Source organism: Battus philenor, unplaced genomic scaffold, assembly GCF_028537555.1.
Source record: "Battus philenor isolate CCGP_79_NKW_IND1 unplaced genomic scaffold, ilBatPhil1.0.hap1 SCAF_4, whole genome shotgun sequence".
NCBI lineage: Eukaryota > Metazoa > Arthropoda > Insecta > Lepidoptera > Papilionidae > Battus > Battus philenor.
Window position 1 is genome coordinate 12099825 of NW_027181704.1, and position 27093 is coordinate 12126917.

General features: G+C 31.6%; 3 protein-coding genes across 6 annotated transcripts; 1 reads left to right on the plus strand and 2 right to left on the minus strand.

Annotated features, from left to right (window-relative positions):
- Window positions 1–2687: 2687 nt before the first annotated feature.
- On the minus strand, window positions 2688–20565 carry Dsp1 (Dorsal switch protein 1). 4 transcript variants are annotated; one of them, XM_068772080.1, is made up of 7 exons: window positions 20499–20565; window positions 17480–17542; window positions 10499–11053; window positions 8600–8809; window positions 7167–7327; window positions 6383–6557; window positions 2689–5051 (listed from the first exon to the last, which is right to left on the minus strand). In XM_068772080.1, the coding sequence occupies exons 2-7, from the start codon at window positions 17486–17488 to the stop codon at window positions 4959–4961; spliced, it is 1203 nt and encodes a 400-aa protein (XP_068628181.1). In that variant the 5' UTR covers window positions 17489–17542; window positions 20499–20565; the 3' UTR covers window positions 2689–4958. The 4 variants fall into 4 exon arrangements, with proteins under 4 accessions (XP_068628179.1, XP_068628181.1, XP_068628180.1 ...); XM_068772079.1 differs by lacking the exon at window positions 20499–20565 and adding an exon at window positions 20302–20490; XM_068772078.1 differs by lacking the exons at window positions 17480–17542; window positions 20499–20565 and adding an exon at window positions 15825–16473 and having other exon boundaries at window positions 2688–5051.
- Window positions 20566–20697: 132 nt separating this feature from the next.
- On the plus strand, window positions 20698–23259 carry Sap30 (SIN3-associated polypeptide 30). The gene is made up of 3 exons (XM_068772083.1): window positions 20698–21470; window positions 21549–21767; window positions 21843–23259. The coding sequence occupies exons 1-3, from the start codon at window positions 21276–21278 to the stop codon at window positions 21969–21971; spliced, it is 543 nt and encodes a 180-aa protein (XP_068628184.1). The 5' UTR covers window positions 20698–21275; the 3' UTR covers window positions 21972–23259.
- On the minus strand, window positions 22295–26895 carry Rrp45 (exosome complex component Rrp45). Its single transcript, XM_068772082.1, has 7 exons — window positions 26745–26895; window positions 26583–26677; window positions 26282–26504; window positions 25633–25853; window positions 25073–25321; window positions 23013–23191; window positions 22295–22434 (listed from the first exon to the last, which is right to left on the minus strand). The coding sequence occupies exons 1-7, from the start codon at window positions 26808–26810 to the stop codon at window positions 22343–22345; spliced, it is 1125 nt and encodes a 374-aa protein (XP_068628183.1). The 5' UTR covers window positions 26811–26895; the 3' UTR covers window positions 22295–22342.
- Between the last annotated feature and the right edge of the window lie 198 nt (window positions 26896–27093).

Genomic DNA, 27093 nt, shown 5'->3' on the forward strand with positions numbered 1-27093 from the left:
TTTATAAAATAAATGAGGTTTCAAATTTATCCAGTTTGTTTTACTACATCTTACCTTCCAAAAATCCGCAAAACCTATAGATCTTTGACTAGTGTGGGTTGCCGGTGATGATTTACACATTCAAAACGTGGTTGCTTAGAATGGGCTTTATAAGAAGACTCGAGCTCACCCAGAGATCAATGGAGAGAGCTATAATCGGAGCTTCTAAGCGAGATCGGATCAGAAACTAGATCTACAGAAGAAACAACTTCAACGACGTAGTTCTAAGAATTGCTCTTCATAAGTTGTAGTTGGCGAAGCACATCGCTCGTGCAACTGACGTCCTTTGGGACCGAAAGGATCAGAAGTGTCGATCACGAGCCGGTATACGCAGTGAGGGTAAGCCCTCCTGAGAAGGATCAATAATGTAGAAGAATATCTATACAGAAGAAGGAATACCTGCGACTGTAGTCGCTGGATGCGAGCTGTGCTAGACCGGTTATCATGACAACATTTAGGGAAGGCCTTGCGATGAGCGTCTAATAGCTGGTATAATGATCGTGATGTTGATATTTTTACATGCACAGCATAGATGTTGTGGCTTTACATCTATAGGGTTGGTCCTTATTTTATTTAAGAAAATACGCCCAACGTTGATTAATTTCTTTGCTTCTTACTCGCCTAATGATTATTAGTGAACAATTTATTATAAACCAGCGCTTATATAAACGTAAACTGTATTATGAACAGAGTTGACAGCAGTTGTTTTTTCTCCATTTGTTCTCAGGACTTTCCATTTAATTTTTTTGTTGTACAAAAAGTTTTATTTAATATTTATGACTAAATATATGAAATAAATTAAGTATAACGTTCCTTTGGTCAGTACTTTTATTTTAGTATTAGTTATTATTATATTAGTATTACATTTTGAAAGGTGTTTTATTTTAGTGGCCATATATTTCATCCTTTATTTCTCTTTAAGAATCTAAATTTATCTAATTTTGTAATAAAATTATAGTTATGAATCAGAAAAAAGGTTAAAAACCTTTTTTATGAGTTTATATCCATAAAATATATTACACAAAGTCAGTCTTCATTTGTCGTATCGCTATTAAAAAATTAAGAATATTAACAAAGGAAGTTTTCCATAACTAATAGATTCAAGCGTTACTTTGCGGCAGTCCATCCAAAGTAAGAAAAGGGCTAATATATAGCTACTTTTGCTATGTAGCAGTAGTCGTGCAATAAAGTGCACCGCCCGGCAGCCCGCTGATAAATGCGCATGCAGCAAACAATACGAATTACACAACTACCACCGTTAAATTACTCAACAGGTGTTTCATCCCTCCACGGGGCATCCTCAGTAGTAATGTTACAAACTATTAGTGCCAAACACCGAGTGAAAGAAAGTTTCTTTAAAAAAAAATGCAATGTCAGTATGGTGGTGCACCACCGATATGATCTTATTGACATTTCCAATACAATGCAATTATAATCTTCTTTGTATACTACGACTGAAGTAACAATTTTGAAGCTACACTGCACTTTTGAGATGATCCTCAGTCTTATAATGTCTATTTTTATTCATTTCTTTGAAACCATAGCCAACGTTATGTAACACTTTTGCAGTTGATTTGAAAAATCATTACCAGTAGGCCTTTTCGAAACCGATCACCTGATATTGAAATCGTTCTCGCCGAGAGAAATAGAAGGGTCTTTCCCTCCAACCGCCGAGAACTCGTCATCATAGTTATAATTAAGATCAGTGCTCCCGCAAACGGTGTTCAGATTTGCTCGTAGACTGGTGAGTGACACTGTTAATAGAAACAAAACATTATAAGTAGGTACCAAATAAACTACACATAAAATAACTAGTCAATTAATAATAGAAAAAATAGACTAAAAATAGAATAAGAAAACTGTAGTATTGTATTAAAAAAAATCAAACCAAAAAAAGAAAACTGATATAAAAAATAGGATAAGTAATAAAATAAAGAATAAAAGAAATGTACCTAGCCACCTAAGAGTAATAAGATGATAGAAGGAAAGCAAGAAGGAATGAACAAACAATGCAAGATATTGTGAAGGATAAAAGGTAAGAACAAAAGGAATTGAGATGTATGAAAGTGAGTGAAGAATAAGGATAAAGTAATTGAAAAACTCGTTTTGTAAATAAAGTCCAGAATTGATCCAAACAAATTAGGGGTACGAGAGGCCCCCAATAGTGGGGGGCATAAAAAAAGTGTTCAGATAAGTTTGCCGCGCTTAAAATTTATACATTGAAATTTCACAATTTTTCATTACCTTTATTCTGTATTTGAAACAGTGACAAGTCTATGCACGAATTTAGCTTTCGATGTTTTGCGAAATTCTAGGAATGATTTTAGTGTGCCGTAGATGAGAAAAGGTTGCGGAGCACTGAGCACTTAGATTCTACATTACACGAGTTCAGTTTTTCATGCATGTAATCTGGCAGTTAAAATACTTGAAAAGTTCACGGCCCACTCAGTTCCGCCAACTCAGAAGCAATGAAGCTGTAACAGCCGCAAAGACTTACAGTACTTACCTCATCTGAAACATTACATAATTCTATAATAAAGAAAAACATTCCTGTTTACGGACTTTCTCTGCAAGTTTTATTTATTGATATTTACAATAGTAACACAACAACAACCTTGCTCTAACATTGGTCACACATTTTTTTTACATTTTCATAATATTTTGGTGACCGACAAAAGCGTCGAAATATACATAGCACTCTTTACACCTTCAAATCTGTTGAACAAACGATTGATGCTTGTAAATTCCTGTAATAAAAGGAAAAAAGTACAGGGTGTACAAAATGAAAAAATTATTTAGTGTAAAAGATTCACTATATTGTTTTGTACAGTCCTTAAATTCAAAACAATATCGTCCCGATTACACGCGCTTAAACATATTCCGCATTCATTACCCTTCACTAGTTTTTTTTAAGATTACTTGGAAAATTCCTGGATTTTGTTTTCTCCTTAAAGGCTTAACATATTCTCGGCACAACTCTTGCAAACACAAGAGAACCAATTTATTAGCAGAGTATAGACAATCTAGCGTCAATTAGTTAAATTAATTTGTAACTAAGGTTTGGAAGCATTCCTCAAAAATGACAAGTATTGGACGAAAAAATAAAAACAGACGCCAGACGTTATTTTGATGTTGGATTTCTCAGGAATGTTCCAGGGACCTAGCAGACTAACCATTCCGTAGACAAAATACTTAATGGCTATCACTTAAATCTTTAAGTACTATCACGTTTGCACAGTCCTTTCGATATCGGTACTAATTACTCCGACGTATTTAAACAAATTAAAACTTGCATTAACAGCTAATGCGCTTACGATATCTTTTTTAGATTGCCATTTACATGAAACTCTTGACAAGGTTTAAAAAATATATAATTTAACTAGGTAACTATATACATTTTTTGGACACAATAATCATTCATACATCACCTTTCATATTTATTCTTTAATTGTAAACTTATGATACGTTACATTAACTTTCCGCGAATGACTTATATTTAAAATGTTTGTTCCTGAGTATAATTAACTTGTATTACGAAACGATGCTCGGATAAATAAGGCCACACCTTTCAACTCGACCTCAAAATAGATTAAAAGGAACAACGAAATCGACTCGATCCAAACTGACGACCGTCCTCTAAATACTCTACAACAAAAACAATTAAAACAAAAGAACTATCTAAATTCTAACAACAATATCTTACACCATGAAGGACTTGTTTTCGGAGGTTTAAATATTCCCAACAAAACTTTTAACAACCGATTATTAGTACATTTTACTTTCACCAACAATGGCAACATTTGTACAGGTTAACATTTATTTTATTGCCTGTATTATTTTAAATAATAATATACAGGAGTAAATACAAAACTGTAAATTTTCGCAATGTAAGATACACACTTTATTCGAGAAATTTAAGAAAATTCAATTAACTCCTTTTAACATCATAAGGTATGTTCATTAAGTATTACTGTATTGAGATATAAATTTTTAACTCATATTGCAACTGTTTATATAATGAACAATTACTGCTCATTGATTTAATGAAATTAAATAAATATTTACTTTTGCACAAGGATCAGCGAGTTGATTTTATTTTACATACTTTAGACATTAGGATATTTTTTTCGTCAAGCAATTCATTTATATTTACACAAAATCAATGCCTAGATAAAATATAAAGTATTATAAACATCAAGATCATTTTATACGAGATCGCAAATGTTTAAAACAATTTTTATTAAAGTTGATTGACGCAGTTTCTTTCATTGCACGCGTATAACGATAAAAAAATTTTAAAGTAAAAATAAGTTTCGAAGAGAAAATTAACAATTTTTTTTAAAAACTTTCTCTTTAATCAAATTTTATAATCTAATAATTTTTCATCTATGGACTTTTATAAATATGAAAATAGAATTAAATTGGTTATTATAGTTTAACATAAAAAGAAACGAGTATGTTTTAATCAAAATGGCAAGTACAAAGCCTCCCGTCACAATGCATTCCATAGAAAAAAATGCAAACAGGCGACGGACATTCGTCCAGATACAAAAAAAAATAATACGTGTTTTTCCACATTTAAAAAGGGTTTTCATTATTCTGCTGCGCGTTTAATGATACTGTGTCAAACAAACCAGGCTTAAGGAGCCGGTTTGTTTTCCTCCTGCTATTTTACCACCTTTCCCACTTCTACAGAGTTCACACATTCTTATATGCAGACAGTTGCAATCAAGCGCTGTAAAAACAAGTGTTTAGTTATTCTAAAATAATATTACACATTGCATTTATAGCATTATTCTCCATTTTTAAATAAAATTACTTCCAGTTTAAGTTTACAAACTAAACTGGATTTTAATAATAAAGTCCAAGTCATGTCCATTATGCGCGGTTCGTCTGGATTGCTTGTCATATCCCAATCATTAACATTCTTCACCTTCATATTCTTCAACCTCTTCATGTACTTCAGGCACCGACTGTTGCTGTTCTAAGGCTTTCTTATAAGCCGTCATTTCCTTAAAAAATACATGAAAAATATTAAGAAATTTATTAGTATAAAAGATCAAAGTAAAAATAACATTCATTAATTCAACATTAGGACTTTTAACAGGACTCTATGGTTAATTTTCTTAAACCTATTTAATTTTGCCTCGTTTTCACTAGTTGTTATAGCTGCAGAGAAGTAGAAAAAACTCCAGAACAATACACCTTATTAAAATAGTTTAATAATAATAATACAGGTTTACTATAATAATAATACACTTTATCAGATACAGCCTATATAAAAACATTTTCCTGTCATTTAAATATTCGTTTATTGAAAAAAGTGCCATATATAATAATATACTAAGAAAACATTGAAAATTAAAAAAAACAAAGTTGCGAGTTTAAGTCATTAGGGTGCAGTGATTACAGAGTTTTAGAATTTTTCTTTGGATCTTTAATTCATTGTAAAACTGTGTTGGAAATATATTATCCGAAAATGGTCATGTTTATAATAGAAGAAACACTATACTGAAAAATAACCCTGTTGAAATATTTAACACTATAATTTATTACTGTTTGCACTTTCAATACTCAATTAACCATGTATTATCTAAGTCTACTTAAAGATATTTTTAAATTCTTATATCTTTATTCAAATAGGCATTTAGTTGCACTTTTTAATCATTGATTCTTTTAACAATAAACATAGTAATCTATCATCAGCAGGAAGTGCTGATCTGCTGAGTAGAGCTGGCAAGTAACCCCACAGTTGTCCTTTTTAAATTGAAATATAATCATTTTTGATGTATATTGTATAATATCAACCATGTAATTAAGTCAACAAACCAGATTCCACTCATTTCAATTAGATTAAAAACTCTTAGATACTATAATAAGATTCATTTAATAATACTTTTAATTTTAGATTTACAATTAAGAAATGGTATAGCTAAGATATTTGGTAAAACTTTATAGGCTTACACTCAGACCCAAAAGATTTGTTAACTTTTTGAAGAGGTAATTTAGGCGTGACGAGTTTTTTTTTATTTTGTATATGTGGATGTCACTATTTATATATAAGATTTTAAATTTTGACGTATAACTAATATGTTATTAAATAAGTATTGTGAAGCAACCATAAGAATACCAATTTGTTGAAAAACATATTTCAAAGAATCTCTAGCTTTTAAATTATAACTTTATCTCTTTATCTCTTATCTTTTTATTGGAAAAAATCTTCATTTCATCCATCTCTTACAAAATATCTAAATTTAAGAAAACTAGTGATATAAAAATAAAATGATGGATTAAACAAACACATTGTAGAGAATTATTATCATAAAAGATTTTGCCAACTCACCCTGTCATATCTTGCCTTATCTTGTTCAGAGAGTGACTCATATTTAGATTTGATATCGGGGTCGGCAGCGGCCCAGCGCCTTCCGAGCTCCTTTGCGATATCTCCCATCGTATACTCCGGGTTGTTGGCTTTAACTTTTGAACGTTCATCATTGCAAAACCAGAAAAATGCTGATCTGTGGATTAAAATTTTTTTTATCAATATCTATTGAACAGATTACCGATATAAAACAGTTTAGATAAAATCACTTTTATCTTTGTGAATAAAATTTTTATTATAGGAACAATATCATACGATTTATGGGCATCTGGGAACATGTACCTAGTTTTTGACATTTAAACCTTGTGGTCAAGATGATGAAGAAGACAGTCAATTAACTATAATGATATACAGGGTTATTGGTTCTTGGTGTAAAAGTTTATATAGGGAATGTATAGCACATTTGTCAGTAAAAAACTTTTTCACAATCCTCCTATATAAAATGATGTTTATTTTGTTCCATCAGAATGCAACAGGCTAGTCACTTCTGGTAGTATTAAATCTGCAGGAACAGATAGTTAACAATGATTAATTTTAATATGTAATTTAAACTTTGAAAACTGTTTTTTTACTAAATTACGTATTTAGATTTTTTGAAACCATTGATTAAAATTGTCAACAAATGAAGTGTACATTCACCTGTTTTAATTTTTTACACCTTACCTACTTATTTTTTTTTTGTATCCATAGCCAAATTGTTGCGTTAATATTTAAAAATACAAAAAAATTCGAGACCGTAACTCACAGCGATCGTTTGGGTGCGTTTGGATCTTTGACTTGATGCCGCTTCCGTCCGCGAACCTTTACGTCTTTCGGCGGCACGTAATTTTGCATCTCGAGGTCGTAACGTTGCTTGTCCTGTTCAGCCATATCGTGGAACCTTTGCTTCTCTTTCTTCGACATTGTCTTTGAAAAAAAAAATATTTCTTTACATAACATACACGTTAATATTTAGGGTATTTTTATTGTATATCTTTATGCACAATTTTATGCGCCCCGAGCATATGAAAATTCGGCTCTTTTGTTTAAGAATATACAAATTAACCGAAAAATCAAAAGTACACAATAAAGAACTGTGTAAAAAATTATTTGTTTAAAAAATAATAAATATTTACTTATAAGCGATACAAAAAAGGAAAAATATAATGAACACATTTCAAAATAAGTTATTTATGTTGTATAAATGTACAAGAGTTATTGTAATGCTATCTGTCAAAATGAAAAGAATACATTATTTTACATCCACCCCATCTATGAAACAGCAGTCTGTTACGGTCGATGTATAAAAAATAATTTTGGTGATGGACAAGTTAGTTTCTTAAGGCTAGATGTGGCTACCTAAAGTGCTTAATGTATGCTTATTTGTATTGAACTCTAAGGCTCCTTCAGGAAACTCTGCTCCGGCCATTACATTTTGCCAGATTGGACAGGATTAATAATATTTAAAATAGTATAATGCAGTTTCCTATTAATCAACGCCACACCGAATTTGGAGGGACAAATAGTTATTGCTGGGGCCTAATCCCAGAAATCTATGTCACGTATATTTGGTGTTTACCATTAAGAGTCAGAGTATTTATCATTAAGAGTAATCATCGTTTCAGCCCTTAGAAGTCCTCTGCTAGGCGTAGGCCTCTTCCAAAGATGTCTATGGGGTGTAAACCTTGATCACCACACTTGACAGGTGGATCGCAGTGAGGTATGGTATGCAGATGATTAATCATAATTTTTTTTTATAAATATATAGTACAAATAGATTACAAATGGGGTAGAAATGTCAACTTTCTAATATTTGTTTAAAGAAAAGTTACTGTGAGAAGCAAACGCCGACCAAAAAACCAGACGAAAATAGTAATTTTTATCAAACTAACGGAAGGTCTGTTTAAGCTTCTTTCTTAACAATAAATGCTTTTCTTTACAAATTTGTCGAAGTTACTATCGAAGAAGTCACTATCTGCCTCTAAAACATGATTTCGGTTTAACATTGATTTATGGGATAACCATAAAACACAAAGCATTAAATAAACCTTTTCTTATTTGCCATAAGAAAGCTAAAAGACGTTTGTCACTTTGTTTTTACACTTGTCTCGGTTAACCATCTCCTTATAGGAATTCAGCTAAAATAAAGTCAAAATCGGTCTGTCTGTAAAAACTGTCTTCTTCCGAATGAACACTTACATTCCACCTCTCCGCGCATTTCTTCGAGAAGGCAGCGAAGATGACGTTCTCTTCGGGATGCTTCTTCTTGTGCTCCTCACGGCAGGTTTGCACGAAGAAGGCGTACGCGGTCATCCTTCCGCGCGGTTTGTTGTACGCTCGTGCACGAGGCATTCTTACTTTCGAAGCCTGGTTCAACGCCTGTTGCTGTTGGGCTTGCTGCTGGAGCTCCTGTAAAAGAAACAGTTTATATTATTTACTGACAAAAGGTCACTTAAAGAGCAATGGAGAGAGGACTATGTTTTGCTGCAAGGTTGAATACAGATCTGATTCGCATAAGAACTACGGTCCGGTGACGTTCAAGTGAGAGAAACAGAGACACATCGCTCGTGCATTCGATCGGCGTTGAGGTCAAAAGATTCTCGAGTGGTGACCATGAGCCGATAAAGCTGCGTGGGAGGTAGGCCCCCCAATAAGTAAACCGACGACATAAGTTAAGGTTGCGAGAAATTACACAATGCGGGCAGCGCAAGACCTGTAATCCTGGCGATCTTTGGGGAAGGCATATGCCTAGCAGTGGGCGTCTATCGGCTAACAAGTTGAAGATGGTGATGACTGTCTAAATACAACTGATACTTATTAATATTCGACATCTTATATGTATATATATTACATAAAAAGTAACCTACGTACTCAAGATAATAATAAAGTTCCTCATATCTTAGACCTTTCTTTTCTTAGTTTTAAATCTAATATTGATAGTATATTACAAATAAATTCTAATATTACATTAAAGTTTTCAGTTGATAGAAACATGTGGATAAGTTCCACATATTTCGATCAACTGAAAACTTTTCGTTGACTTATATATACTTAAGTTTTTGGCAGTCTCTTCTCAGCAGATTTCGGGCCAGTGGTAGCTGGCTCACTGACCACACTGATTTTTTTATAAAGTTAAAACTAAAGAACTTCAACACGATATCTCTGGGACCATTAGTGTCTCCGCTCAAGAACCTCAAAGCACTCAGTGGCTATCCGTTCCCCCTATGTGTCTTGCCTACTACCTACTTCAACTTGCCAAATAGCTGGACTAGTTGGTTACTTTCGTTCGTCTAAGAATGTCCTTGTGCAACTTCATCACGTAAAGAAATCCCCAGCATAGTCTATGACTCGTTGAGCAACAGTGACTAGATATACTCTGCTCGCTTTGTGAATTAAATGACCTCCGTCTCAACTACCCCTTGCGGGTGGAATTAAGTAAGATAGAATTTCAAGTCTCTAAGCTTCAAAGATATTGTGATGATTCAGTACATAGGTGGATGTGATGTTTTTTGCGTAAGATATATACTAGCTGTTAGGTGGTTTTCCAATAAATAAAAAAGAGATTTCCCGTATCTCTCACCATGGGAAACATGCCAACCTCTTTTGTTTACTACAACAACAAACTACGACTGCCAGGTAAAACAACAATGTACAAATATAGTATAAAATATATTAAATTCGGATAGAATTTATTTTTAATTTAGAATAAAATATATTATTCGGGTATCCTATTTTAGACCCAGCACATCATACTTGTAAATGTACATCTACATGCAACAAGAGGTTTCGAGACGCCATAACTGTCGTCTGTAACAATGTTTATCCTAATCGACATCTTCTGAAAACACACAAGTACTTACGTAATTAACATTGCAAGTCTAGTATTGCTCTGATCTAACCGGAAACAGTTTATACAAGAAATAGCATATTCCGTCAATCTTAATCTAAGTACATATACAAGGCAGTGTAATACATTTTACACAGTTCATGCCATTTGATAATAGCTGAATATTATCGCTGTATCATAAATAGAAAAGTAAGAACATATAATCAAATCGTTATAAGAAAAAACGAATCTTAAAAAAATTGTAGGTAAACCTGTAGTGTAGCAGATTGTCGCTGCAATGCTGCCTGTATCTGCTGTTGTTGTACCGCCTGCAAGTGCTCGTGCAGATTCTGCTGTTGTTGTTGGAACGATTGTACAACTTGTTGTTGCAGTGCCGCTTGGGCCTGCGCAAGTGCGTTGACGTGCGCTTGGCTTACGTGTATCTGTTGCAAATTCTGCTGAACATTTTGTTGTTCCTGAGAATGTATGTTTTGATGCTGTTGCTGCTGTTGCTCTTGCAACATTTGCTGCAGAGTATGCTGTTGGTTCTGCTGTTGTTGCAAAGTTTGCTGCAATGTTTGACTCTGCTGTTGCAGGGCTTGCTGTAAGCTTTGTTGCTGTTGTTGCAACTGGTTTTGTTGCTGTTGTTGTAATTGATTTTGCTGTTGTTGAATGGCCTGATTTTGTTCCTGTTGTTGTTGCTGCTGCTGCTGTTGTTGTTGCTGTTGTTGTTGTTGCTGCTGCTGCTGCAGCGTTTGATGGTTTTGTTGTAAACCGTTAGACTGTTGATTTCCCTGCTCCGGGTCCGGGCTAGACTGGTTTTGGGGCTGAAACAATTTATATGGGTTCTTAATTTTTATACCCATATTATGTCACGTACGTAAGAGTTAATACATATAATAAAAAGCTAGTGTTTTATGTTATATTTTGTGTTATGCTTATGTTTTATTACATGAATGGAATGAATTGCCTGACTATAAACCATGAATCGTGTTAATTTGAATAAGCTTCTTTACTAAACAAATTTAACAGTAAGTGTTATATTTGATGAATTTCTTATAAAACTACGTGTAATTAATGATGATTAGATTCTTGCGACTTGTATCTGCGACTTTCAAATTCACTATTTGATATTTGTCATTCAGACACTTGGTAATTGCCACAAGTGTCTTGTGTTAAAAAGAAGTTAATATGTTTTCACGTAATTACGTATAACGAACAAAATTTTCATTAGAATTTTTTCATTAGTTTATACATTTTAAAATAATAAAGTGAATATTATAAAATTTCGAGGTATTTTTGAGATCAAACAAATATTTACATTAAATTTATATAACAAATGTACAAGTTGTATAATTAATCTATGAAATATTTTTATCATAACTTACGATTTGGTAGTTTACTTGAAAACAAATAAATGCCTACGGGCCGGTTTTCAAAACGAACCAACCAGTTCCATACTATTGCTGTAGATACATATACGTATATTTGATTGTTCATAAGTCATTTGCTGTCAATTATAACATGTTATATCCTATTTAAAAATCAATGGTTGCAGAAATAATAACGTTACGATAATATAGTATGTTAAAGATTTTTAAAATTCAAATTACTACATATTAATCTGTCCCTGCATAATTTGTACCCCGAGAAATTATTGGCCCATCGTATTCATGAGCACATTATACAAGGTTAATAAAAATAGGACTAAAGTTTAACCATAACCAATCACTGTGTATTACTTTTATAGCACAAAAGCAAAAAATATCAGAATCGACTTATATTATTTTGGAGACATTAATTTAGATTTATTTCGAGAATGAACTCCGTTCTATTTATTAATTCTCAATATAATTATAAAAATGTCGCAAAGTTCACCGGCTATGAATCACCCACCCTACAACAAAACCAAGGACATGAACAGCAATGAATATTATAAACTGTTTCTATAACCAAACGACCTCGGAATTTATAATTACAATTGCGATGTTGAAATTTTTCTTGGACGTAATTTTTATTACGACACATACAGTTTGATTGGTTAAAGCTGTAAAAGCTTTAAAGGTGTAACGTATAGCTCATTTGTATAAAACTTAAAAGCTTTTATACCTATTCCAATCACCCTGTATTAAGTGATCGCAATTATTGCAAATATTTTTTTTTATATTGGAATGCGAAAGCTAATAAATTCTGGTAATACATTCTTCAGGGACACAGATATTACAGTATATTCTGTTCCCTAAATATAGAAAACGCTTTTTTTACCATTTTATCATTATGTTATTTATTATTTCTGAAACCAGTGATTTTTAGATAAAGTGTATAGTATATTCATTGACAGCAAATGGCTACCCCTTTAAAACTTTTGAACCTATAACCAAACACTCTGTATGCCAAATTTTTATCACGTCATTTCTAGACTTTTCTCCCGATAAGGCATATTTTACTATGGTAAATTATTAAATTACCATTACTACCTAAATTTAAACTTAGTTAAAACTCAAGCATCCTTTGTCAGTTTTGCAGACGAAAGAATCTATAAAAAAACGAGATGAGAGAATTGATTATCATGGATAAAAATTTAAATAGAATCTGTGACAATTTTCTAATTAAATAAAAAATGGTATTTTGAAAATAAAAGTAAAAGCATTTGACGTACAACAAATGAAACTGATTTAGTAAACTTGGATATTAATGAAAAAAAGAAAACCATTAGTAATTTATTTTATCGAATTATTTAAAGTGTTCTCTTAATGAAACAACAACGGATACTTTTCGTTTCCAACTAGGGTTGTCGCCCGCCCATACCAATGCTCTTTTTTTTACCGAAGCTCCGAGACGATACCGGTTTTTCTTTCAACCTCGATGTTGTTAAATAGGAATTTATGCATACAAATATTTTATATAGACGAATAGTATTAGTGTTACCATATAGACATTTGTTTTAGTGTTTGAGTAATGTAATATCTATACACATGATATATATTAAATCACTAACTAATTCGAGCTCCTTTAAGTAGTTTAGATTCAAAATATATTAGTAATAAATGTAATGGAAATATTTAAAATGAAAACTTCTCTAGCACTATAATTGCAGATAAAACTACTATATATATATTTATATAGTAATTATAATGATGATAATTATCTATGGCCCTTGTATTATATCACTACTAAATTTATTCAAAGACGTATTGTTCAGTAGTTGGAATTTTAATAATTTAAATGACAGCATAATGGAAATAATTTTAGGATGTATTCTGTAAAGTAAGAAAAGGGAATAAAGGTGACTATCATGGTACTGCGTTTATCCTACGAGGGAGCTAATTTTAAAAACAACTAAGCAATGAGATTTGTTTTTTTCCCTCCTGGGGGACCTTGTGCTAGGCCACTCTGTGGAACATCAGCCGAAACGACCAAAGAGCTCGGCGGCCTCCCAAACCGGTGAAACAGTAAAATGTAGTGGCCGAAGCCGTGACTCAAGTTTGCTATCTTAAAAGAGGTAGGTGCCTTTTTCACCCAGCCGTTCGGAACCCGCGGAAACTACAAATGCCGCTTGGACAGCAGTGAGTTCGGTTCAAAAAAAAAGTTTAATTAACTTCATTTTTTACGCTACACTATTCACCCATTGCTATTTATAGAGAATATAGTCAGATAACCCCGCAGAAAAATATGATAAATGTTTCTGATCATTTCCTTTAAAAGCAGAATTTTAATATATTTAACGTCTTTAACAGTATTATTACTTGAGATTTGATAATTCTAACTACTAAAACGTCACAAAAGACAGCTATACCTAAAAAGACGTATAGATTTGTTTACGTTCTTTAGCGTGTATTTATAACTAAACTAAACAGGGGACTTATTTGATACGGTTGGTGGTAAAAAATTATGTTTTACTGCGGATATTGCTAACTCCTAGTTCGTTTTATATATAAGCTGTCAAATTAACTTTAGGGTAAAGATACTAAAGCCCAGTAAAAATCTACGGGTCTTTCGTTGTGGTACTCCAGTATAATACCGCCACTTGCGTGTTTGTTTAAACAATACCTGTTTGAAGATCTTTTGACTATACATAAATCAAATTAATAACTTAGGCACCATTTAATAATTAGTGTATTAATGAACAGTGATAAAATTCATTATATAGATATGAAAAAATTTTATGAAAATCTTACATGTATTTTCTTTACCTTCTGTTGTATGGTTTATAACAATTATATAAACCCAGTTTTAACAATACATCAATCTAATACATATTAAAGAATGTAATAGACTATGTCCTTACATCATCATAATAAATACAGACCAAAATAGTTTTCATTCGTACATATATTTAAACATACTAAAATAAATTTACACATATAAGCAATATTGTTTTTGAACCAGTATTTTTCTATCGAAAATAGAAAAATCTTTATTTTTTATGTCAATAATTCGCGGAGGTAAATTATTTTTCTTTTCTTTATTCTTTACGTGACACAAAAATAAGAAAGAACAACCAATAGGTCGCTCTTTATTATTTCCAAAATTAATCAATTACTTTTAAGTTAATTAAAAGTTTACCAACTAAAATGAAATGTTAACTAAAGAAATATTAAATATTTGTTTACTTAAATCTGTCTATAATTACGTCGCAAGAAAGATAGAAGTAATTTGTATCTACCGTCGTATGGGAACGAAATGTTACTTCGAGAATATATTTACATATCTATTTGATTAACGATTATTTCCAATTTATTCGTCACTATTATGAATTTTTAATGTGTGTCTTGGACAAACACTTAACAATGTCTAGCGTCAATCAGTAAGTTTCATGTCAAGAAAAATATCCTATCGACACGTTGTTGTTAATAAATAGATTTACTATTCCATTAGTGAATCCAATCGTTATAAGGCGGCATGCAACATGATTCATTTTTAACACCTGGTATATTTCCAACACTAAGTTTATCATACGGATGAAGTACTATATTTCCTTTACTATTAGAAAAAGTCTAGGAAAGGAACATACATCATGGCTGAGATAACGTTGCCCCTTCTATAATTCTGTGATTGTCTTTAACAACGTGACATATCTACTAGTATGTTTGATATTACACCAGTATGCCAACGACTATCATAATAGCAAAGTACGCAATATTTAAAGTAAAAGAAAATTAAAAATAAATTACTGCTCAATATCTCTTTGTAGTATTATTCAATGGTAAAGATTTTAAAAAATAGTACTGGTTTATCATAAGTTTAGAAGTTTTCCGCGCTTTTTTCAAAAATATAGACAAATATCACAATTTTTACTTAAATGTATAGCAATGTGAACTTTCAGGAAACAGGTTCTCTACATTAGACTTACTAAAATTTCCTGTAAATTAACATGACCAGAGGGCAAAAGACTCATTAATCATAAAACATGTTTTTAAAAGCATCTCAACCGTGACTCATAGCCGCAAAATTATACACTAAACACATAATACTGATATAAAAATAATTTAGATTAGAAAATAATTAACATAAGAAATGTCGATATGTGGGTTAATTGGTTATAATGCTAGTTTTGTTCTAATCACATCTTCTTTATTTCGTATAGAAAAATCATACCGAAGAGGAAGCTTGCTGGGTCTCAACTGGCCCCGATGCATACCACCATGGCTGTTGTGGAGATTCCTCCCTCGCATTAGAGTTCGTCATTAAACGATAATCAAAGCTAGGCGTCGAATTATCGGCGGTGTTGTTAGAAAAGCCACCGCTGGTCATCTTATAAGTGTAAAGCTGGTGGGTTGCGGCGGCCGTACTCCTGGCTATTTCCTCATTTAATTGTTGTTGGTGCTGTAGTTCAGCCGAGCCCCCCGGCCACCACGAGGCATCGTCGCGCGCACCCCAAGCGCCCCCCGTCGCACCCCGTTCCCCCATATCACAATCGCCGCTTTCGGCTAACCAGTTTTCTTTATGCCTCTTCAACTACTCTATATTACAGCTTGAGCAACACTTGTTAAAACCATATCCCTTTCTCTTCGGTACAAAATCGATTGACGTTACATTAATAGGGAATAATGTTTTCAAATAAATCACTTGCACTGATGCATAAGCTAAAATTTCATCACAAAGACTCGATATGACTACGTTAGCCGTAACATTTTCAAGCAGTTATAGATTGATCGGAAACACATATACACGATGTTCTCGATTTCTTTTATGAAAAAGCTGCCGGCTGTAAGTTTAACACCACGCGCGTACGTTTTGTCTTCGTCCGTGCTTAAGTCAATACAGTTGGCAACGCCGCAAACCTAGACGCTAAACAAGTGCGCGGTGGCGCCCCCAACGCGCAGCGGCCGGCGGGAGAACTTACGGAACGCGCCCGAGCCGAGACCGAACACGCACGAAGTGGCAACGTTCCCGTCCAGCAACCGGTCAATAAGACGATTAGCGCAGCCACGGCAATCTGCGCTCATACCGAAATTCTTTTGTTTGTATTTCAAGTCAATGAATGATACAAATTCAATTATGCTTTCACTTACCAACTTAGAAATAGTTTTTGTCATAATAGTTATTAACTTATTTAAGAATATTTTTAATCACATATTCCTTTAATTAAGTAAAACAGTTCACATTTATTTATTTAACTCCAATACTTAAAAAAAAGACGGAGATTTGGTTTTGTAATAGGAATATTATTGCTGTATCCAATCAAAATTTAATTATTTTAGCATATATAATAAAAATTTTGGATTTAAAATTGTTCTAACGAAAACTGAGATTAAATCGAATTGTTGTCTCCTTATTTCGATTCTTGTTTAAATGTTTTTTCGTCAACATATCTCTTTTTATTCACAAATAAATCAATTTCAATTCACAGATAATGAGATATGACTGTCACAATTTTTCACTCACATTTTTATCGTTTTTTTTAATCGTGTTTTGCTTATCAACAGATATTTAATTAAGAAATATTGCTTCTGGGATTTTTAATAATTAGCTAGGTCTATAGGTACGATAAATATTCCCTTTATTAGATACAGATTAAGATATTTTTTTTAAAAAAGGTCGGAAAATTAAAAAAAACGAGTAATCAAAAATTTATATACTTAATGTGTAGTAAAGCATCATATCGTAACTTTGAACAAGCAGGTGAAATTATGGTATTTTATAATAATGCGGTAAAAATTAAATGATGAATTTGAAATGAGTTGTGAATGATGTTAGGAAGCAATAACTATAGGAACCCATAAACCCATACGTACTTTTTAACAACTCACCAGAGACATTTTCAAAAAAAAATTTGTTACAGCAAAATGGTTTTAAATGACGACATCACGTACCTAAAAATTGAAAAAAAGCAAGTTCAAACCGCCTTTAATGAAAAAGAAAGTATAACAAAAACTTTCGCAGTTTTCTTAGTATTTTTTAGCTTAAACCGAAGCAATTTCGGTATCCAGAATTAGAGATTTGACCTATCGAGTGTAAGAGACGGTTCAACGTGCCCTAAAAAGCATGGAAGCTATAATCTCAAACCTCACTGAGGAGAATGTTCGCTGACAATAGTTACCTAACTTTTCTGACGTCGACAAAAACTTTATCAAACTCTAGTGCTACGGTAATGTTCGACTGTTACCAATGAAAAAATTAAAAACATCTTAATAGCTGAACGCTTGATGTTGTCAACCTTTATGGAGCCTAGTAGCCAAACAAAATAGTATAAGCTTCGAATAACGTAGTACGGTTATATTTTAGATGTATATAAAACGTGATTGGTTAACCTTAAGTATGAAAATATTGGCAGCAAAAACCTTTAAAGCTTTTACACCTATATCCAATTTTCATTGACCCTTCCGCTTCGTGAACTCAGCTCCGATTAAGCTGGAAAGCTCTCGGGCTGTTACAACTATACCAACAGAGAATAAGTAAGTATATCCAATCACACTGTATAAACTCAATATCATCATCATGCCATGTAAACCGTTAAGACACGATGACCGGTCTTGTGTATAAAGTGATCACTTTAAAATATGTTACATTTTTTAATTTTTTCTATTGGAATGCAACTGGCCAATAACTTTTGGGAGTGTAGTCTTGCAGAGAGAGAGTAAACAATAATTAAATTTATTCGTAGCAAGCCAATTTGGGAAACAGTTCTTCATACTACGTTATCATCACGTTCTTTATATTCCAGAAACCATTTATTTTTGAACAGGGTTTTCCATACATTAAATTAAAAACAAACGAGCTACACATTCATCGCTTTAAAGATTTTACTCCGATGACTAATCACTCTGTATGTTAGTTTTCGGTATACAGATTATTGATAAATCCAACCGATCTAAAAACATCTTATATCAAATTAATCGGCGATGATCTTCAATTAAAATCGATGATAACTAATATGAACATGGCTTTTAGCAATAGCCATAATATCGATATTAGCTCATTATTTTTGAAATGTTGCAAATTCGTGATAATTACGTAAATACCTTTTTACTATAAATTTATGATTTCTAAATTTATTTCAACTATCAAGCCGTCCAAATCAATTCCAATTTAGACAGCTTTGTATCTAACAATGGTCAGCAAGCCTTGCTTAATAACAATAACAATGGTCAGCAAGCCTTGCTCGACTTTATCATATAGTAAACAATAATATTTTCTAGATACGTTTAATTACATTTTACACGTCATTTTAGATTTAATTTCGTTTATTTGTCAAATCATAACTTTTATAAGTGGCAAATAAATTGCAGTGTAATGAGACAATAAAGAGACGACTTAGTTTCCAAAACCGGCTATATTCGATTAATGCTGAACGCTGTCTGTTTGACTGAAATCGATTCTATAACTTGGAGTCTAAGCACAATGGAAGTTAATACAATATAGGTGTATGAACGCTAGTTCTTTCGAATTATATAATATTTTAGCAATGTGGGTCCAAAAAAAGTGAATTTATAAACAAGGGGACTTTTTATTACTATTTTTAAAATCGCACAGCGGAACAAATTGCTAAATAGCTATCTTATCTTTAAATTACGGTATGTCTTGCCGAAAAAAAGTTGCAGGCAAATGTTTTTTTTTTCGGGATGGCTTCAGCTGGTTGAGATTAGTTTAGAAGAATATGACAAACTTCATCAAAAGATTGCGCTCCTTGATAATAAAAAAATCATGGCCCAATTCCAAAATAACAGAATTTCTATCCCCAAAGTTATCATCTTCCAAACCATAAGTTTCAAAAATTATTACCAATATGTATAAATATATAATATAATTTCTAAAATTAGTACAATAGTCAATAAACTAGTAAACACGAAAAAGAGCCGAATATTATGTAGTTTTTGCCTGTCAGTAGAAGACAAGAACGTTCCGGGAAGTAATAAGAACTAGCTAGTTTCTTAATCCGATTTCTAAACTAACACCTTTTCTTCAAAAAATGCCATAAACTTTGTAATGAGGTAAATATAATGGTAGATCAGGTACGTTTATACCCATAAACGTCCGTGGTAAATCTAGTAAACAAAAAGATCCACAAAAATTCGATTTGTCTATTGCTTTACATAAAGAAGGTGCCTCACTTATTATATGTTCTTACCATTTAAACCATCTTAAAATAAAGGTAACAATAGGAGGATTACGTGCCTAATATTCTTAACAAATGTCAATACAATAATTTTATAGCAGTTGGTCTTTAGCTAAGTCGTATTATATTGCATTTCAAATATTATTTAAAACTTAGCTGAAATACACAGCAACATTAAGACGTATTTATACCAGAAACGTTAATATAAAGGACAAAATCTTATTTCAATTTTCAATAAACTAATTTCGCAATAATAAATAAGTAAATTTGTACTTTAATACTCGTGCACAGTAGTATTTTAGTATAGAACTAATAATAAATCAATATATTCTTTATCTTTAACATAACCACATACATTTCATGTTAAAATTCTTATTTGTGGTTATACAATTTATTAAACCAACATTTTTGCTGATAACAGGCGGAATAATGCCATCTTTATTCATATTGTAAAACGCACACACTTAATTATTTAATGTGTCTACATCTACGATTATTATGAACAGCTCTACTCACCTACTACAGTTATATGTTATATATAATGTCACTTTGCTTCGAAACTCGGCAGCCATTTGCTTACAAATTTAGATTGTAAAACTATTAATATCGCTTCGAACATGACACTTGTTCCGTTATATATCAACCATGTTTCCACTTTTTTATTTTCTATAAAATAACTCTGGAACGTAATTAGAGGGAAGAATAAAACTCACCGAGCATATATTTATTGCGATCGAACACACGATTTCAGCGCTTATTACGTAGGGAACTTCGCGTTTGTTCGTCGTAATCATAATGAATACAAGAGCGGCGATGTCAGTGCTAACATTTTCCGATTGGCCGAGATTGAATATCCCGCCATTTCGAGACCAATCGGCTTCTTCAAGATCGCTTTATTTTTTGTTTATACTTAACTATAGCTACGATGCCGTACACATTGTATTCTCGACACGCACACAATCATTCACTACACGAACAGTTTTTACGAGAGCATACTTCAAAAGAGTTTACGTTTGTGTAGTCACACAAGTGTGCGTCGCTACCATTACGTTGACGTTGAGTAAGGTGACAGGACGTCTACTCGAGTGGCGATCGGTGAAAAATAATTACAATATTGTGGTGGAAGTAACATAGCTTTTATAAAGATATGCTTTCTAATAGTTAATTCAGTAGTAAATCGACTAAATTGTAAGCAAAAAATGAATAATTCGTCATACTAGAAAATAAGTAAATGGTGGTCTATTGTGCAGTAACAAGGGACATTTTGACTTACGTGAAGTGATTAAGGTTTCGATCGCAATTTGATGAATACAGTGCAGAATATTATCAATTGGACACCATTAGAGTGATATTTATTAATTATTTTCGCTGAAATGATCAGTGTTTTTACATCCTATAACCTCAATCTTTGCGGACCTTTGTGAATACGTGATAGACGTATCACCGCCTAGAGCGAGGTCTGGTGAAGAAGTTTAATTTATCTGTTATATATGATTCAACGCGAGTATCAAATGAACAACGGGTTCAGCACGGGAGAAGAAGATTCTAGAGGCAATTCAGATCAAATATGTTGCCTTGTGGATGACGGGGACCGATGTAGGCGACCCGCTGGCAACGCCTCGTATAGCAAACGTATTCAGAAGACAGTGGCTCAAAGGAGGCTTAAACTCAATATCGATCATCAGGTCAGTATTCACATTAATATTTTGTAGACAAGTCTGCATATTTTTTGCAATTATTTAATATCTGTTTTAAATTTTTAGGCAAGGCATACTTATATCTGTGATTATCATAAAAATATGATTCAATGTGCGAGGACAAAGCAAAGAAGGCCTAAAGACTCAGAAGACGACAGTAATGAGGCAGAGATGGATTGTCCTGAAATAGACTGGTATCAGCTCCAAGTTAATACACTAAGGCGGTATAAACGACATTACAAGGTTCCCACAAGACCTGGGTTAAACAAAGCTCAATTAGCTGATGTAAGTTTTATCAAAATATCCTTCAATGCCTTTTTGTTTTATACTGCCATTTAAACAAATTAATTTCTTTTACAGGCTATCCAAAAACATTTCAAAACACTTCCAGTGAATGAAAAAGAGATTATGACTTATTTTATTTATATGGTGAAAACAAATGGTAACAAATTAGATCAGAAAAATGGAATGAACTCTGACTCAGTGTAAATGTGTGTCTAATGTGTTACTATAGCTTAGGTTGTATCTCCAGAAATTTTCAGTCAACTTTTATAGAAGTGATATATTAAATACTTCCAATAGACATGAATCTTTTACATTTATATTGCAACAAAATGAAATTTCATGGTTGTTTTCAACTTTAAGAACTTGTATGAACTTGTCATCTTAAGCCAATATTTTTTTTATTGTGCATCAAATTTTGTAGTATAAATGTTATGATTGTGAATTGATGAGGGTAATGCAATGCTAATTTAGTTGTGACTATAAATAGTTTTAAGAGATATTATTTAATAATATTAAAATGCAAAATGTAATTTCCATTACATTTTATTATAAAAACTTTTATCATTATTTTTCAATCAATCTTCCTCTGAATCTGATGAAATTTCTATCCATGAAGATGCTCCTTTTTGTGCTACAACTTCTGCCGTTTGTGGCAATGATGGTACAACTGCAACAATATAAACAAATATTTTAATAAGTCATAGAAAACAGGCACTGTACTTTGTATCAGCATTTTTGAAAATGAAGTAAAATCATAAATTTTTTTATTAATTTAAATAATATAATTATAGATCAATATAGTATATTTCAATAACTGTCAATTGGTGTGTGGTACATATTACTCAAAAATTTATTATTTGCAAAATAATGTTATAATAAAAAAAAAAACTTGGGTTACTACTAATACTACTATTTGTCCCTGTACATTCTTGGCCTTCTGCTTTCCAAACATTTTAATATGTTAGCAGATAGGTACACAGTGCTAAGCACATAGGCTACATTCATTTGACATACTTCACAGCGACCAATTTTAAACGTGATTGGAAATGGGTATAAAAACCTCCAAGCTTTTTTAACTATACAGCTATAAACAATCAATGTGTATTTTATTTATTTTAATAAGACAATATAACCATGACACTAGTTAACTTTTGTTCAATAGAATATGTTAATATAAAATTCAATAGTAGTGGTCTGTGTAATACAGTTGTGTTAATGTAAAAACTATCATATACTATTACTTACCATTATATTTTGATGCCTCTGATTTAATGTCATCGTCGTCTTCCATTTTTACATCTTGCAAAACTTCATTGTTATTTACATTGTAATTCTTCAGACAAATATTTAAATCCTTTTTACTTAAAGATTGCATATGCTCCATAGTTATAATATTGGAGAAATTTTTCTTTATTCTCTTTTGCCTAAAATTATAGAATACCATTACACCTTACTGATACTGCTTTGCTTAAAAACAATGACCTAGACTGGATGACATTATGATTAAAAATACTGTATAAAAATTTAATGTAATCATTAATATTCATAAAATAATATATTACCTAAAGAATTGTCAAAAGTACATATGAAAATATTTAAAAAACAGTTAATTATATATTTTTTTCTTTTAAATTATTCATCATAAAATTTGTTGCACATCTGTATATTAAAAACAAATTGACATTTTTATAATTCTGTTAGAACTTTAATTGGAAATTTCTACAGTAATCATCATATCAAAATGAACAACACAACTGTTCATAACACTATTCCTTATAACCTTATTTAATTAATGTACAATATGTGTTAAAGCAAGGTTAATTTTTGTAATTTATAAATTACCCTATGTTCCAGTATATTCCGCTACTTCAATCAAAGTAAAAACATGATGAACATAACAACTTAATCTTAAATGTACTAAAAGAAATAAAAACAGTTCAACATAATAATTTGGAAACTAGACGAATGAAAACATAACTCAACTTCAATTAATTGAATTGTAATTTGTTACCTTTTTATTAAAGATCATAATTAAATTTAGTTACTTTGATTAGTTATTAATCTTTTTGCAAAGAAATAAATTAAAGCTGATTGAAAATTTGCCCCTAACCATACAAATTATGTCAAATACTTTATACTTTAAAAGTAAAAATATGAAAATTATTTGAAATTGATTAAAACTAATTTGCTGCCTACAGCATAGACATATGACTCTAATTCTTTTTGTGCGTGCATTCTTACACATATGACTGGTTTACCTAAATTACTATTTTGACAATAATTCACACAACAAAATTATTGTCACCGCTAAACAACATTTTAAAAATAATATTTATCAATTGACAATTAAGGAAGAAGTTGCATAAACATAGTTATATTACTGCAATATTTTACACATATGTAGTGATGCACCATTTAGACCTTGGATGCACAGAACGCGGCCCGCCGGTAGAATACTGGTGGTCCGCCGACGGCAAAAATAATACTCTCGTACATTAGAAAAATATTGAAATTCCAGAATAAAACCAAAAAAAATTAATTACCTATACTTCTGGCGGCCGGCCTGCCGTCAGTTCATGATTTGCCCGAGTGGCCCCTAGTCTTAATAAGTCTGTGCAACCATGATTTAGACATTACTATCACTACACACGCAGGGTGATTGGTAACAAGAGTGAAAGCTTTAAAAGGATCAATGATGTACATCCTATCCTAACATTAAAGACATTTACAAAGATAATAATTTGTGGGCACAAAGTACAAGTGATAATTGATGTATAGAGAGGAAATTGTTATATACTGAACATAAATTCCAATTCATGTAAGAATGAAGAAAGAGGAATTACAGGAAAGAATCTTTTATAAACACTTACTACTCTACTGGACATATTTTTTTAGATATCTCAATAATATAATAATACAACAAAACAATTTGGAACCCTAAAAGTTTTAATATTAATAATATTATGGGTGTCCAAAAAAATATATTCTTAAGCAGGCAAGATCTTTACAAGTTGCCAATTACAGATCCTTGAGCCCTGAGACTGACAAAACTAACAGTACTACAAAGACTAACAGTGTCAACATTAACAGAAACCACATATTCATATAGAACACAAAAATATTATCTGTGCTACACATGCAGCAGTGTAATAATGGATAAAATTGCCAAATAACATGATTTTTTAGAATTTTATGTGATTAAGATTTCCTTATATTTCATTCATCATAAATCTAGGATCTTTTGCTAGATTATAAAACATTGTGAAACACCATTTTTATTTCTGTTTATAATTTGTATTTCTCACCTTAAATTATCATCTTCAACTATAATCTTTTTTATCATATCCACAAGGTCCTTGCATCTGTCAGCAGCACTTAGCAAGGATTTGTGTACAATGTTTGAGTTATAGACTGCTGCTCCGGTGAGATCTAATAGGCATAACTCCCTGTATTGATTCATACCAACAACCAAAATGCCGCCTCTGTTACCTCCTTCCTCTGAGTTACTCATACATACAGACTCTTCAATTAAACTAGGATCTGATATTAGGATCCTGAAAGGTATGTTAAATAAAATTATTTTTTTTAAGTTTCCTGCAGATTAATTTTAATTTAAAATATTCAACATTCCATGAATAAAAATTATTTAGAATAACATATATTTTAATCTGTAATAATTTAAGTGTTTTTTTTTTTCATTTTGATATCTTTTTGTAATCTACAAAGATTAATTTTTACAAATTTAATACTATAAATAAAATCTGGTGAAAAATAGCGCTCTGAGTATGATAATCTATTACAATAGATTTTTGATAATCTATTACAATAGTTACTATCAGAGCAAAAAGCTTAAAAAAATACTTACTCATTATCAAATATAGCAAATGTTAAACAGACTGGATAATGATACAAAACTGTTGGAATAGGATCTTTCTCTCCTACTGTGTGAATAATTACTTTGTCTCCACTTCTTGTTACATCAGGTCTTCTAAAATGTGCAAGAGATGTCAAAGCTGCAATACTGGCACATTCCACAAGGTTTCCTGCATGGTTGAGCACCTTAATATCCACTCTTAGTGACCATACCTGAAGGATGAAAAATATCAAATAAAGTTTTAACATAAAAATGTTCTTATTAAATATTTTGAAGATGTAAGATAATAATATTAGCAACAGGCAGTGTGTATTTGATTAATTAGGGAAGTTTAAGAAAATACATGAATATAACAGTCAATCAATGCAAATAAAGATTTTTGGTAATATCATTTTGTGGATTCTTAAGATTTTAAAATTTTTACTGTGTTGGCCATTGGTCAATAAGAATGTCATAAAATAAATTTGTGTGGCATTATAAGAAGTACAATATCCAAGTCATTAAAGAATATAATTCATTATACACAAGGTATATACATTTATATTACTTATAAAATAGTACTAAATCTAATCTTGTTTATTTATAATGGTAAATCTACCCATACTTAGCAATTAATTACTTAAAGGTTATAAGTGAATACCTTTTCTTCAACAACAATACACAGTGACTCAAGATCAATGCATTTTGAATCTTTGTAGCATTTTTCTAAAAGTCTGTTTAAGTAAACAGTGAGATCTGTTTGTCGATTTGTTTCAAACTGAGGTGCAGCCATTGGACCTATTTCAGCATTGATATACAGAATTCCCTCATTTGGTCTGATTTGCTTTGGTTGTACGACTTCGCAAGATACTTGTGCCAATATTCTGAAATAAATAACAAAATTTAAAAGTAACCATTTCAATCAACATCCTACTTTAATAGAGGTTTGTAAAAGGCTTTACTTGGTTTCCCCCAAAGAAACAATACAGCTTCCATATTCTGAACCAAAAGCGATGTCTAGTTTACGGCTTTCATTATAATTTCTGCCATCTAAACGCTGAAAACAGAATACACGTTAAAAAATACTTTAACAAGCCAATCCACACGTTGAAAATTTTTCTTACATGACCCTCCGATATAACTTGATGTAAAAAATTTTTTTCGCAATTTGACCAATATACATCCCTCATTTTATTTATTCTATTTTTATGTCTTGTAATATAAATGAATATTAAAAATATCTTCAACAATTGTTTGTTTAGGTTAGACAGTGTTTTGAACTTAACATGACAAAAGCTGTCATGTGCTGACAGTTGTCTATGGTCAAGTTGTTTCAATCAAATTAAATTAGGCATAGATTGAAACGAGATTCTTTTACACAGAGTTTTACAATCACCTTATACAATCTGCCAACTTTTTTCCATATCTAACCGTCAAATAAATATTTGTTGATTAAAAAATTCCAACCAGAGG